Raw genomic sequence first — 15,478 nt, forward strand, 5'->3', positions numbered from 1 at the left:
CCAAATCCCTAGAACGGAGGGAGAGTACTATGGGGAGAGAGGAGACTAGCCTAATTTCTAGTCAACTCTACTTTACTCCCCTTTACTCCCCCTTCCTCCAAACTGCCCATAGGGTTTCCTCACTTTGGGTGGTTGGCTATGAGGGAGGCCACACTATCTCAGCACTTTTTCTTTGTAGAAAAATTTACTTAAATGGCCTTTTGCACTAAATGCTAGAGCTTTGGTTTTTCTGATACTGGCTGCCCACCTATTAAGCCCAAGCACATGACCCAATGCCAACAAATCCAAAGCCTAATAGCTTCTCCATTTTTAATAGGTGATTGCTATTATAAACCTCAGTGAGTAAGTTATTATGGGTGGTGTACGCAATTTTTTTATTGAGTCCAAATTTTTTCAACTGGAGATAGAGGAAGGGGATAGAGGAACGGAGAAGTTGGGATGTTCATTTTATTCAAAGATCAAATGATTGGGAAACAGGTGGTGTGGATGATTTTCTATACACCTTGGGTTCAAATCTACCTCCCACTGAGAATGGAGATCGCATGTGATGGAAGTTGACAAAGAATGGGGATTTTGATATTCGATCGTTTTATAATAAGTTAAGTAGACCTTTGCCCATTATTTTTCCCTGGAAAGGTGTGTGAAAGGTTAAGGCTCCTCGACATGTCTCATTCTTTGTGTGGACTGTTGTATAGGATAAGATCCTTACAGGTGGTAATTTGAGGAGGAGAGGGATGGTTTTTGTTGACTAGTGCATTATGTGCCGTTGTAATGGGGAGACGGTGGATCATCTGCTACTTCATTGTGGTAAGACTTATAGATTGTGGAGTTTGGTGTTTAGATCTTTTGGAATTTCTTGGGTCTTGCTAAGAATGGTTGCGGATACTCTCTTTGGGTGGTGAAATTGGCTTGGAAAGCATTCGTCTAGTATTTGGAATTTAATTCCTTTGTGCTTAATGTGGTGCATTTGGAGGGAGCAAAATTGGAGGACGTTTGAGGATATGGAAAATACGGATGATCAACTTTTGGCCTCTTTCAGTGGCTCTCTGTTGGGGACTCACCTCTAGTGACTCTATCCCTATGTTCCTTAGCACTCTCCTTTGTAATTAGTATCTTTTTTTTTCCTTTTTCTTTCTTCATCTTTTCTCTCTGTAATTTTCTCTCTGCCTTATGTTTTTCTGCATAAGGTAGTGTTCTTGAATATATATCATTTTTACTTATCAACAAAAAATAAAAGCAAAAAAAAGGGTTTTTTTTATTGCTCAAAACATATAGGAAAGAATAATTTTAAAAAATTAAATTATTCTTTCCTACAAGTTTTGAGCAATAAAACAAACTGTTTTTTTTGCTTTTATTATTTGGATGATAGCTGCTTCTTTTTCTCTTCTTCATTTTATCCAACCTCGTATTCCTCGGGGGGATAGGAGGGATACTCTTTGTTGGCGGCTCAAAGGTGATGGTAAGTTTGACACCCGCTCTTATCACCAAGCAATTCAGGGTTCTCCTAATTTTTTGTTTCCTTGGAAGGGTTTCTGGAAACCAAAGATTTCTAAGCGAGTGACTTTCTTCTTTGTGGACAACTGCTCACGTTCGGATTCTCACGTTGGATAATCTCATGATTAGGGGTTGCCCTTTGGTAAATCGGTGTTGTATGTGTTGTTGGGGAGTCAGTAGACCATCTTCTTCTTCATTGTCCTGTTTCACATATCTTATGGACTCTTATGCTTCAAGCTTTTGGTATTCATTGGGTTATGCCAGGATCGGTGGCGAGGTTGTTATCTTGTTGGCATCAGTGGCTTGGGAAGCATAACTTGAATATTTGGAATTTGATTCCAGGGTGTTTAATGTGGATTGTTTGGTTGGAATGGAATCGTCGCTTCTTTGAGAACATGGAGAAGACGTTGGATGAGTTAAAGGTTTTATGCCAGCGTAGCCTTTTTGAGTGGTCTCGTTGTTGGGGTTTTACTGATTCTTCGTCTCTTTCTGAGTTTATGTTTTCCCTTAGATTATCTTTCTGAGTCCCCTCTATTTGGTTTTGCTTTTTTTTTTTTCCTTTTCTTTTCTTTCTTACTGTTCATCATCATGAACATCTTGTACTATTCATCATCATGAACATCTTGTACTATTCATTTTTTTCTCATTGATATTAGTTCTCTGATTACCTATCAAAAATAAATAAATAAATAAACCTCAGCTTTCCCTTATTAAAATTTTTAAGAATATTGGTGTTCAAATGCACCATGACTTACATTATATGCGCTTCTTCTCTCCTTTGGTACTTGGGAATGCAAATAATCCTTTGATTTCTGTCATCATCGTTTTGCATGATTCATATATTTATTTTTATCCTTTCCTCCTTGTGTTGGTGCCTATATTGTCAGTCCCATCTCCATCCTCCTTGTCCCTACTTTCATTGCATTTGCGCTAAAGTTTGGAAGTAAGTAATAGCAGTGCATTAATTAAGTGTAGAGTTTGGAAGAATGGTGATGTCAGTTGGAATGGTTGACACCTTGCTTTTCCCTATTTACAACTTTAACTTCTTGTTGCTCCTCTTTTGGGATACAGAGGGAAGGCTGTGATAGCTTCATGCCATTTCCTCTTTGGACCTAGTTAAGCCTCAAATTTTTGTCACCTCCTATCTTAATTGCAAATATTAGCATCTACTTTAACAAGAAAAATAATATTCTTATTATTGGTTAATTTTTTGGCTGCATGTTTCTCATCACATTCAATAGAATCATAAGTGATAGTACTAGTGACTTATTTTATGTTATTTTCCCCGTCAGTTAGTCTAGTTTTCTTTTGATTTTCAGAAACCATACAGCCGTACTCGAGAGAGTCCGTACTTCAATGGTCTGTTAAAAGGCAATGATCTGGCTCCTATCTTTGACTTTCCACTTCATGGAAGAATTGGCAGCCAGAACCTTTCTCGGTCCACCTCAGATATTGGTGACAGAAAACTCCATTCAAATATGTCTGGAAAGGTCATGGGCCCACCCTCACCATTTGAAGATTCAGCCTCACATAATAATATTCTCGAACCTTTTGATTTTGACTTTCAAGGAATTTTTGATAGCCAGAACATTTCTCGATCCACATCTGATATTGGTGACATGAGAAACACGAAAATTGTTTCAAAAATATCTGAAGAAGTCATGGAATCACCACTGGAAGATTTGATCTCAGATATTATTTTTGAACCTTTTGATGAGCAGCCTTCATCTGGGAGATGGTCCAAGATTGTCCTGTCAAAATCATTTGCATTCCCAAGTAGTACATCGGATTTAAACTTAGACCTGAGCTCTCAAAATGATGCAGTGTATGGCCTAGTCTTACGACCTTTGAAGAAAATGATAAATACAATACTTCACATGATCGGGCAAGGCTGGCATTTGAAAAATCATACAGCATGGAAAAGGAAACAAAACCTATCAAATATTCCACTTCCTCAGTCTGCAGCAACATGTTATAATGGATTCTCACCAGAAATGGAAATTGTTGAATCATGTGAAAGCATTAATAGGCTAAATAATTATTTGAGAGACAGAAAGGATGATGTCAAAGCTGGTGTCCCGGCAAAATTCTTGCACGCTGTGATAGGGCAAGATATCTCCGGTAAGCCCTCTTGTCAACTATTATATCCCCTTGTTATGGCATCTTCTGATGCTTAACCCCCTTATTTTCTATTTTAAAAAATTATGTTTTTATGAAACTGAAATTTTACTTTTTGATTCAATTTTGAGTATGTGTGTGACTATTCTTCAGCATAGGGTTTGTGATCATGCATTACTGTATGTGTTAAGTTATACATATTGAAGCTTCAGAATTTTAATGATACTTGCTAGGACATTTCATAAGGTTAAAGCCCAATATTTGGTTACCTTCTTGAAGAAACATCTGGCCAACAGATAAGTGCAATTGAATCAATCATATGGTTTGGATAATCAGATCTTGTTGATACGCCTATTGCCTAGCATTACACAAATTTGGTTGAAATTTTAAATTCTACTCTGGTATAATATTTGTTTCTCCTCACTTCTAAAGCAATATTCTGTCCTTTGCAAATTTTGCAAAACTGTATAACTTCTTAAAGTTCACAATTAAGAAGGGCTGAGACATACTCAAGACTTCAATTACAGTTTAAACCTTTGGGATGATAAATTTCTTTGGAACAAATAATTTGGCCAGACAAATAGACTGCCACTAACCTTCTTGCCGATTTTGGATCAAATGTGATCTCTTCCTGCCTAAAGCAAAGGCTGAGTTCACAGGTTAAATCCCAGATGAATGCATGAATTATATTTACCTATCAAAAAACTGCCACTTTACAGCTCATCCCATACGTGCTCTGAATATTCTGATAACATTTATAAAATAGTATTACATGCTGCATATTGTGTTCTAATAGTTTTGAGCTAATCTTTGTAACTTTTGTATGGAATTCCATGATTGTCATTAATTTATATACAAATAAATCTTCAGCTTTACACAAAACCAAGTAAATTCATTGGAGAATAATTATAAATTTTATTATGCAATTTTACTACATAAATACAAAAACTATAGTTTATTATGCATTTCTTTTGTATCTGAGATTAGCAACCAAGTATAATACTCAACTTAGATTTCTCTGCCACAAGGCAATTTAAGGTTCTTGATTCCATATATTGAAGTCAGACAAGTACAATCAATATGGATCCTATTACTTTATAAAGAAAAGATCATGAAAAGGAAGAAAACAGAGACATTAAGAATATATGTGATAAAGGTCCTTATGAATAGATTGTTCTAGTCAAACATTTAGAATTGTTTGTCCAACTTAACATAATCTGGTTATATACAGATGTTGGATTAGTTGCTTCAACCATCATGTACGCCTTCTACTTGAACGAAACATACCAGAACGACCAGTTGTGCACTGTGCCTGTCATCAACATGAAGAGGGCAGACCTAAGTTGTCATGCTGAAATCAAATGGTTGATTGCATCTTGTCTAATTGATCAATCATCCTTAATTTTTATAGATGAGGTGTGTTGTTTATATTAAATCCTTATTTATTATGGTATTGCATGAGTAACTCATGTTACATGTTTAATTGTGGAATAATGTGTGTGTGTATGTGTGTATATATATATATTATATCTATCTGCTTCCATTTTTTTTTTTTACTATTATTGAATAAGATAAATCATATATTGTTATACCATGGTAAATCAAACATATATATAGTAAAAAAAAAGGTCCTGACCTTATTGTTTTCAAATCTAGTCTGAGTTTTTGTTATTCTTGAATGTTGAAATATTGAGCAGATTGACCTGTCATATTATGACCTATTTGGGAGTCTTAACCTGGTTCTACTAAATAGCCACAAGCTTCCGACTAAACAAGAGGTAATGTTTTATTAGAAAATTTTAGCTATACTTTTACTCTGAACCATGAGATATGATGGAATTTTTTGTGTATTCTTGAAACAGGCATTAAAGGAGGCAGTAGTTGAAATCTTCTGTTGCAGAAAGGTGTAATTAGTTGCTTCAGTGTGGTTGACTTTCTACTTTAGCTTGATACTTCCAAACATCTTCAGAATGAGAATATGCCTTCATTGAATCTCTCTTTCTTTTGCAGGGTGAGTCTGCATATCCTTGGGTTGAGACTTATACTATAGGAGAGGTATGATAGTGTTTTTAGAATGAGCTCTCTGTGTTTGGTCATTAATTATTTATTTGCAATTAGAAGTTATTCATGTCACCAATGAGAGACCCTGATATGTTATTTTCAGGGATGGTCCTTTGTTGTTATAATTGTTCTACTCATTCTCATAAGCTAAATATAGTCAAATCTCATGATTTATGGGTTATCTCCTCAGCATAATTGAAAACCTTATCCATTTTTGGGTATAACGGATGATAAGCACTGAAAAATATTGCATTGACTCCACTGTTCTAAATAACTTACTGATTTTTGCTTATACTCAGAGTGATTAAACAATTAACTGCATCATTGTTGCTTATACTCAAGAGTTAATAATTTAATAGAAGCACAACCATAGTAATAGTCACCACAATCAAAAGACAAATAAAGCAGAAAAATTGATGCATGGGTTTTGGTAACAAAGTGGAAAGTTTTTGAAGAACTCTTTAAAAAAAAAAATCACTCTAAGAGTAACCAACCCCACAGGAAATTTCTACTATAGAAGAAATAGCTACAATTAGTCTATACTCACTAAACATTTATGGATTAAACTCAACTTGTTACCTTAGCTAACAACTCATTTGCCTCCCACCGCAATGACTCCAAAACTCTGGGATTCTTCTTGAAATCTCCTCTACAAACAAACTCGTCCGCACTAACCTAGAACTTTTGTGGTCTAAATAACTCTCTGGAGGGTTTCTACCAAAAAATTTGGGTTTAAAACTTTTGTGGTTTTGAATGGGAAAACAGTACAGTTGTTTCAACTTCAAAAGGCCATAACTCACTTTTTTCAAATACAAATCGGGTCAACTTTGTTTCTACTTTGTAGCCTGATATGTCTACTTTTCAATGAAACAAGTTTCACTTAAAAATCTGGCACAATTTAAAAGATATAATAAAAGGATCATCAACTCATTATCTTTGAACATATCATAACCTTGTCATCTTTAAGAAGCTACCACATCTATGAACCCTAACAAGCAGCATATATATATATATACAAAACTTTTGGTGGGTTCCAATTAGTGGAATTACTAGTAAGTTGTAGCCTAACATAAAGCCTTCCTAGTAACTTGAGGTTAATAGGATGAATGGTTATATATATTTAAAATGTTTTAAACTTTTTTAATGACTTTGAACCATCCAACAGCACTTGAAAAAAAGGGAATTAGGGAAATTGTTAGAACCATACAATTTGTTGTCTACATTCCTAAACTCTTTCTTAACTGTGTCTATATATATATATATATATATATATATAAGGCCATGCCTGTTCCCAGATGAACCCTCAACTCTTAAGGCTTCATTTGGTGCATTTACAATTTCAAATTGAACTAAAACCTTGTCTTGAAACATTTGCTTCATTTGGAAAACCAGTGGCCTTTCGCAATCCTCATTGTTAGCAATTCATTGAAAGAGAAGCATAGGGAGTTCAATTCTGAAAGTGAGAATATATTACTTCTATATAGGATAGAAAATTGGAGTAGATAACAGTGGAGCCACGCAAAGTAGTTCAAGGGGAAGAATTACAACTCTTTTTCATTGTACTTATTTCCTAATTTAAATTTAAGGACAACGTAAACGAGTTTGAGTGTGTAGATTTTATGTATTGGAAATCTTTTTGATGCTCTTCTCTTTCCAAAGGATTTCTTCCTTTGACATACAAATTCATGCAGACAAACTTTTGTATTGATACTTACACATAATAAATCAGGAATATTGAACCAAGGACGTTTTACACATAAATGCATATATGTATGGATGTATACATGCTTGTTATCATTCATATAGTAACATTTTTTTATACTTTATTATAACCTAACCCTCTTGTTCTCACTATGACTCTATCTGGTGCCATTCCATTTATTTATGTACAGGATTGTTCATGCTGTACACTTATTGCTGAGAGGTTTGCTCTGGCTTCACCTGAGATTTTGGCTGGGCAAGGATTCAGCAGACTTTTGGTACTTGGTGTCATTTAGATTTGATATTTGAAAATATTCTTTTGTTCTCAGTATTCTTCATACCATACTTGCTAAATATACACGCTTGATATATATTATTTCAGTTAGGTACTCCTGTAGCAAGTACCCATGTTTGGTCTTCCCTTGACTCTCCTTGTGACATAGACTTTGTTCTTATGCAGCACCTTACAAAACCCTACCCAGAGATTTTTAATGCACATAATTAACTCTCTCAGTTAATTGTATATGTGTACTTTAAGCAGTATTTTCCCTTATCAATTGCTTTGATTTTATTTTTATTTTCTACTTACCCAGTTGGCTAACTAGAGAAATGGTAGCTTGGAGCTAACTATGTCTTCCATTGCCTTAGATTTGATAGTTTTCTGGTTTTCCTCTTTGCTTGTAGTTAGCTGGCATTTTCATTGAAACAGGAAACCTAACTAATCCACACTGTACCTCAAAAGATAAGTATATGGCCACACTATTGATCAATGGTGCTGGTCGCTTTGGATCCAATGGTCTCTACCAGATATGTATGTTTATTGTGCTCTACTGATTTGTATAAACTATTCTGGTTTTTTTTTTCCTTTCATCTTCTAGGGCTTATCAAAGATATGTAATGTATCATATCATTTGCAGTGAAATACAAAATGCATGATGTGTCTGATCTCAAAATAGTCGACATTCTACACAAGGATTTCAAAAAGTGGAGAAGATTAGGTCTGGACTTGTGCTAACCCTTTATTTTTCTTTCCAATTTCAACTCAGTTATTTTAAAGTTATTTAATATAATATGTAGTTTTACATATTTAAAGGTGACCCTTAAGGTGACATCAAAGTATCAAACCTATTTACCAGTTACTAGGAAGATAAACTACAAACTAATTTAGGAAAAGTTAGAAGTGATGTGAGCTCTATCACTAAAACAGTTTGGTTTAAATGTATTGGAGATTTATTACGCCAATAATATCAATCTTTTAATACATTAGCTTATAAGTAAATATTTAGATAGCACCAGCAAGAAAACCTTTACTTTTAGAATAAGTAATTAAGGTCTAAAATGAAGTATGTACTATAATTTTACCTATATAAGGTAAATAATATAAAATTATGAAGCTTTAAAATCAGGAGTATCAAGAAACTATTTGGGTTGAAGTGTTAGACCATTAGAGCTGTATTTTTTCTAAGATTAAGTGACCATAAGGGTTATAGAGCAGAAAAAAATTATGGTGTTCAACGTTATTTAAATATGTTTATCTTCCTTTAAATAGTACGGTGGATATTTGACATAGAACAACCACACAATTTCAATGGGAAATTTAAACAGCAAAAAAACAAAGGATAAACCATAGAGTCAACACCTAAGGGTTGCTTGGAGTCAACACCAAGCAAAACTGGAGTCGACGCCAATGTAAAAGAAACATACATTTATTATAATTCTCAAAACTGTCTTACAATAATCAGAAAAAGTGCTTAGATAGCAAACAGCAAAATGTATAAAGAAACCCTAATTATTAAATGCTCGGGCTTGCTTAATGTTCAAGTCCAATTACTAGCAGGCTCCATCCATAAGGCCACAGGTTGGGCTGTCTTCTGTTTGCTTTTCCGCCCATATGTGCGTATAATTGGAGGCTTGTCCTCATGTCCGCACCAATACTATTTTAGGAAGCAAGAATACTCCATTGATTAGAGGACCCTCAAGGAGAACTAGACTCAAACAAATACATTGTACCAACATTGCCAATGTTGTTCCTTCACACCCAAGATGCTAACTTATAGAGTCAGTGCTAAATGATTAAATTGTCCCATTCCTATCAGATGTCAGTCTTTTGGGATAAGTAAATTATCATTTTAAATTTGGTTAAGGATTTATATATTTATCGAACCACTCCACTTGATAGCTTGGACTTTTAGGTTGGATGCTTTATCAAGGTGTCTTGTTTGATTGTTTGTTTGTTTTTGGACTCTACTTGCCGAGCCCGTTTGTCTCTATTTTAATTAAAAAAAAAAATTCATTTGAACCTAGATGTTGGAGGTGGTGTTAAGATAAAAATTTATACATCTTAAGATATGTCTTACTATCATCAACATATAAAACGTAATATAGTCGGTACACATTAGCTTGGAATTCCAAAATGTGGTCACTTCTTTTAATAAGTATAATTTGTTGTCAATTGCATGCATGATTTTTGTGTTTCTTCATGCATGTATCTTGATATTCTCAATTGTTTGTGTGTTTTTGCGTGTACAATTCAATCCCAAAAATATTTACAAGATCTTGACACAACGTAAAAATGTTCATCTCTTCTAAAACAAATGCAGATTTGTCATACAAATACTTCACTTTTACTTGTAATGTACTTCACCTTGGATCTTGATTATAACTGGATACATATATGATGTATTTTCATGAAATCTTATTTATCCAAGATATATGGGGTATTCTGCTCTTCAATTGCATTTGATTGACATGGAAATGGTTATTTCAGGAAAGCCAGATGCTGCTGGGTCAAGATTGATGGCTTTACATGTTGGAATGAGTTCTATTGGAATTTCAATTGCACAACTTCTTGCTCATGAAGATGCTTCATCTCAAGGAATCAAAAATTTCCAGAGTGAGTAGTTGATTACATGTTCAGTAGACGTATCATTAAAAAAGCAATCAATCATATTGTGATAAAATCACTGTTATTAATGCTAGTGAACTAGAGCTCAAATGGCACTTCCTCCTCCCATAATAATGGGATGAAGGCCAAAATCATGGGTTTAAGACCCACTGGGTATGAGTGTAACTCGCCGATAAAAAAATCACCATTTTTATATTTGTCTCAGTTTTCTGCATGGTAACTGTTAAGTGAAAAGCCTCTCTTTTGTTTTTTGTTTTTATAATTCAATAGTTGGGGGTGGGGGGATTTGAACCCTGGATGTCTCTGTTGGAAACATTAGGAGGTGGCTACTATTTGAGCTACAAAGTTCTTGGCAGAAAAGCCTTTCTTTTGTTTCAAGAAACTTATTTAAGTGCTTTACTGAGCTTTTCTTATTCACTTAGTGGGGTTTCCTCTATAGTTTTATTGGTATTCTATATACATTTTCATGTGTTTGCTGCTCATCAACCTAGCATTCTCAACTGAGAAAAATTAACGTGATCCTTGAAAATAATGTAAAGATTAATTTTCTATATAGAATTCATAAAGATCACTCTATAATAACATTTTTTTTTTTAAAGCATTCATGTGCTCACACTAGCATGCTCTCTGCTTTTTTACTTTCTCCCTGCACATCTGCCTTCATCATGACCTGTGAATAATCTCTGACATAGAGATGGTCCGTATTCATGATTTGCAAGCCTTCAATTGATTGTAGAAGTTTAGTCATGACTATAAATCATATCATATTTTACTGAGGTGTGCTTAAGGTTTTATTTATTTATTTTTCAATCATGTTATATGCATCTCCACTTCTGGCTGAAAGAATATTTGGAATCTAGTTTTAGAAATAACATTTATGACTGATCTTTCGTCCTCTAAATTATAGGGTTGGAGAAACTACGGCTACTCATGATTGTTTCTGGATATTATGATTCTCAGAAGAACTTCAAGGTTGGAGAAATTCTTGTTTTCTACTTTGTTTTTCTCTCTTATTGTTATGGTTTCTGGAATTTGGTTTACTTTTAATATGGGCTTGAGTGATCCCTGCAGATTTTAGGCTTAGGATGCAGTTTTGAAAAACATATAGTGCAGTATATATTTAAGTTAGAGCCCACTTTCCTGCCACCAAAAATGTAATTTTAGTGAACATAGTTTTATTTTGATACGGTGATAATCCTGGCCATGGTCTAATTTGGGTCCCTCATTCTGCATACCTGCAACAACTACTTTTACAGTTTAACGTTAATGGTCTAATGGTTTGTGTAGCTTCCACTAAATGATCATGGAAATACTAACATCACATGTAAATCTCTGGTGTAATTTAGAGAGAGATCCTGGTCTCTGCTGAATCTGCGGAGCTTATGAAGAACCTAATTTTCTTCTTCAACTCAAATGCCTCCCAACTTCCACTCAAAGTTCTCCATAAACCAGGTAACTTATGTGGGAAGTTATACATCTCATGGAATAAAGTTAATTGTTCACTTGTAATCAAGTAAATCTTTCTTCAGAATAACTGCATATTAAAGTGACAAAATAGTATAATTGCATACTGAATTCATGTGGAAAATGGCTGCATGTATTAGTATTATAAAGCCATAAGCCAGATGGAATGCATAAAGAAGGCAGAAGCCAGGGGGAAAGTTTTAAACACACACTTATACTAGATCACTGGCCAAATAAAATTTAGACTGACTAGGCAGTAGGCACCCCCATGTACAGACCATTGTAAGCCAAATTCTACCATAGTAGGAGGAAACGCCATTATGTGCAAGCAAGCATAAAATCCCTTTTTCAACTGTAATTTTACTTTTGTCTTAAGGAAGCTGCTTCACACAACTTAGTTTCATCTCTTGATTCTAACCATGATCTTGGTTTCACCAACCCCAGAGCAGTGAACTATTTCCAGGAGGTGTCCATAAAGTCTACTTTAATACCTCTAGCTCCTCCTCTAAAGACCAAGTACACAATTGTCATTAATGCCTAAACAGGATTCAACTCAAACGACCATATGCAAGCACAAGGGCCCTGGACAAGCTTGGCTTGTAACACAGCAGCACAAAAGCGCCTATTGTAAGGCCTTAATATGAAAAGCCAGTATTCATATCACTAATAGCAATCTGAAAATCCACTTTCTCCCTATGATAAGCTTTCCACTTACACAGTCTGAGATTCTGTTTATACACAGCTTATGTATCCCAATTACCATGACATGATAAACTGTTTCTTATAAACTGAAACTAATTTATGCTTTTTAAATTCTCAGCTCTAATTCCTAAATAATGATTATGAAATGACATGAGGCACATTGAGATTAGATAGGATTATTATCCTCAAATAAGACTTAGTGGGGCAATCATCGCCAAAGTAAAGGAATGATGGAGTTTTAGGTTTGTACTAGTCTATCCCCAAATGACACTATAATGAACAACATGTTCAAGCTGATTTAAGTTTATATCCTGGTTTGGGCATGCCTGAAAATTCTCAGCTAGAGCAAGTTTCTTGCCCTATCAATTGTTAGTATTTCTTATTCCCTTTTTAATAAAGAGCAACATGAAGTCCTCGATTTTGGGGATTGACATGACAATCCAAAAGGCAATCTACCTAAATGACATGCTAAGTTTTGTAGCATAATAATATTAATATCCATTGTAATATTTTGCACCCAATTCCTCAATGCCAAAAATTGGTGAGACAGCTTACAAAGACAAGTCTCACTAGCCTAGTTGCCAATGACACTTTGCATTTCCAAATAAAACATTGTCTTATGCTGCTTGTTCAGGTCTTCGAGATGACATGAAAGTATTTGAGGTTGACAAGGTTACATCAAGGAAGACTATTGAACGCCTTTTAGAAGAGTTTGGTGTGATATCAAAAGGCTAGCTTGGGCCGCGGATCAAACACAATTTATGTTCTTAGACATTTTGTTTATTTAATCCTTTATCTATTTTAACAGATGGTGAAGCAGATAACATATGTAAATTAGTTCAGTTGTTTAAAGCCCAAATGTGGGCAATGGCTTGATGAGATTGAATTGTGGGAATTATTAGAGTCATTTGGTTAAAATTTGTGTTTTTAGAAAATAAAAAATAAAAAACCTGTGTTTGTGAAACTAGTCTGAAAGTTGTGGTACTTCAAAAACATAATTCAATTCATGATTTTAGAAGCCAAAATCTTGGATTTAACTTATTTTTCAAAGAAATTGCCCTTTCAGCTCACGCTTATTGTGTTGTAATTGCAATGGTGACTTGGAGAAAGAGAGATGTCACGTTTGACTTCACAATATTTGCACTAGAATTCATAGATTAACAAAAACTTGATCAATAATAGTAAGTTGATTTTTGTTTATTTATTTATTTGTTGTTATAGTAAGTTGATTTATTTGTGAATAATTTCACTTTGATGGGTCTTGGGATTTTTGGTCGCATTTGAAAATTTGTAATTACGGTTGTGAATGGTGAAGAATAATTTGTATATCGAAGCCTCATAATTAAAAAACAGAGGAAGGTGATGGTTCGCATTCCATATCATCATTGGCGACCCAACCCAAACCATCATCAGCAAAATGTGATCCTCTTTTTATTTCACTAGAAACAAAAGTCCATTTCATGCTTATTTCTTGTATTTAATAGTGTATCCGATGCCTGCCACTTGATATTTTAAATTATGTGACACTAAATTCACCTTTAAATTGGTAATATGCATGCATAAAGGTGTATACGGATGCATAACAGGTGCATACACATACTTTATTTATGTGGATGCATATTGAAAACTTGCATATGCACCATCATTTGAGATCGTATAAATGAAATATTAATTGTGAGTTATTCTAAAATCACAACATTTACCACATCATTTTCTACAATTATCCTACATGATAAACTGTAATTGATTACCTGTCACTTTTAAATTAACCCACAACTTTTATTTCACCACTCACAGTTGACCATATATGATAGTTGTGGCAATTGATGTGGAAAAGAGTGTGGTCTTAGAATATTTGATCTTAATTCTATATAAACCCTAAGATCTTCCTGCTTAATTGAATGATACTTTGCATGATGTGAGTGTATGCATATGAATGGAGATTCCTTTTCTAGAGGAACTTTGAGAAAGACATTTTTAAGACAATCCCTTTTAAATCTTGTGCATGTTTAGCTTATGGAACTAACTTAGTGGGATCATTGATTGAATATGGCCTAGGAACATTAATGAAGGATGACCTAAATGATCAGGTGGGGTACTTGGTGTCTAACACCTTACTCTACTTTGGACCAAATAGCATCTATTTTAGCTACCCTAACATTAGAGTAAATGGTATATTCTTGAACCTATGGTTAGGAACTTAAGACGGATCTACACCTGGCTCCTCCTAAAAAGACTATTCATGCAACATGTTGACATTTAAAAGTTATCATTTGGGATGCTCGTTGCAAACACAATTTCACCGACGTAATTTTACCATATGACTCATTATTAATTACTCTTTCGATTAAAAGTTAAAACTCAACATCAAAATTCCAAGATATTTAAAAGGAGTTTCTTTATTTGTTTCATAATCTATTATAATGTTTAGTTTTAATAAAACTTAAAGTTACAATTGATATGTGAGTTTCAATTAACTTAATTGGTAAAATTTTTTATGGTTAAATAAGAAATCTAGGATCCTCGCCCCTATACCAAAATCCGATTGGTATCTTGGTTTGATAATAAGAGTTGATGATGCCAAGAAAATCAGTAGGTTGGATGCTTCGGACTTGAAAGGACTACTGGTTCCTTCTACGGCCTGAAAAAGAACGAAAAGCGTATCAAAGGCGACCGGGGCTACCGGCCAAAAATCCTCCGATGGTAAAGTTAGTTTTTCCCTCTAAGTAATCTGAGTTCCAACTTTCTTGAGTAAAAACTGAACATACCTTTGCCTTGTCTGAATCAGTCTTTATATAGTGCCTTTATAGACGGTTATCGAAATGGGAACCTCTCCTGGATTCGAGGCTCAAACGTAACTGCCATAACCGTCCAGGAGTTACATTTCTATTTCACAACGGATACATGACCGTTATGCGTGGGATAAGGGATTGTCACATTATATTCGGAGATTCTCCCAAGTGTGGTACCCTCGTCCTGAATTTCCTTCGTCGAGTGCACCTGCTGATTCCAAGTGTAAAATCCTAGTCCATG

The 15,478-nt window shown here is 34.5% G+C and overlaps 1 protein-coding gene across 1 annotated transcript; it reads left to right on the forward strand.

Moving 5' to 3' along the window:
* Positions 1-2,916: 2,916 nt before the first annotated feature.
* Positions 2,917-13,486, forward strand: LOC142637381 (uncharacterized). Its single transcript, XM_075811663.1, has 12 exons — positions 2,917-3,615; positions 4,844-5,028; positions 5,310-5,390; positions 5,475-5,516; positions 5,623-5,667; positions 7,566-7,652; positions 8,059-8,185; positions 8,292-8,372; positions 10,142-10,267; positions 11,187-11,251; positions 11,626-11,731; positions 13,080-13,486. Exons 1-12 carry the CDS (start codon positions 2,973-2,975, stop codon positions 13,178-13,180), a joined length of 1,689 nt encoding a protein of 562 aa, XP_075667778.1. The 5' UTR covers positions 2,917-2,972; the 3' UTR covers positions 13,181-13,486.
* Positions 13,487-15,478: the final 1,992 nt, after the last annotated feature.

This window comes from Castanea sativa, chromosome 5 (assembly GCF_040712315.1).
Source record: "Castanea sativa cultivar Marrone di Chiusa Pesio chromosome 5, ASM4071231v1".
Lineage (NCBI taxonomy): Eukaryota > Viridiplantae > Streptophyta > Magnoliopsida > Fagales > Fagaceae > Castanea > Castanea sativa.

Excerpts from the sequence above, each read along its gene's own strand:
- LOC142637381 (XM_075811663.1), top strand. The coding sequence starts at position 2,973 with ATGTCTGGAAAGGTCATGGGCCCACCCTCACCATTTGAAGATTCAGCC. Across the intron at positions 3,616-4,843 it reads GATAGGGCAAGATATCTCCG|ATGTTGGATTAGTTGCTTCA; the intron begins GTAAGCCCTCTT and ends GGTTATATACAG. Across the intron at positions 10,268-11,186 it reads AGGAATCAAAAATTTCCAGA|GGTTGGAGAAACTACGGCTA; the intron begins GTGAGTAGTTGA and ends TCTAAATTATAG.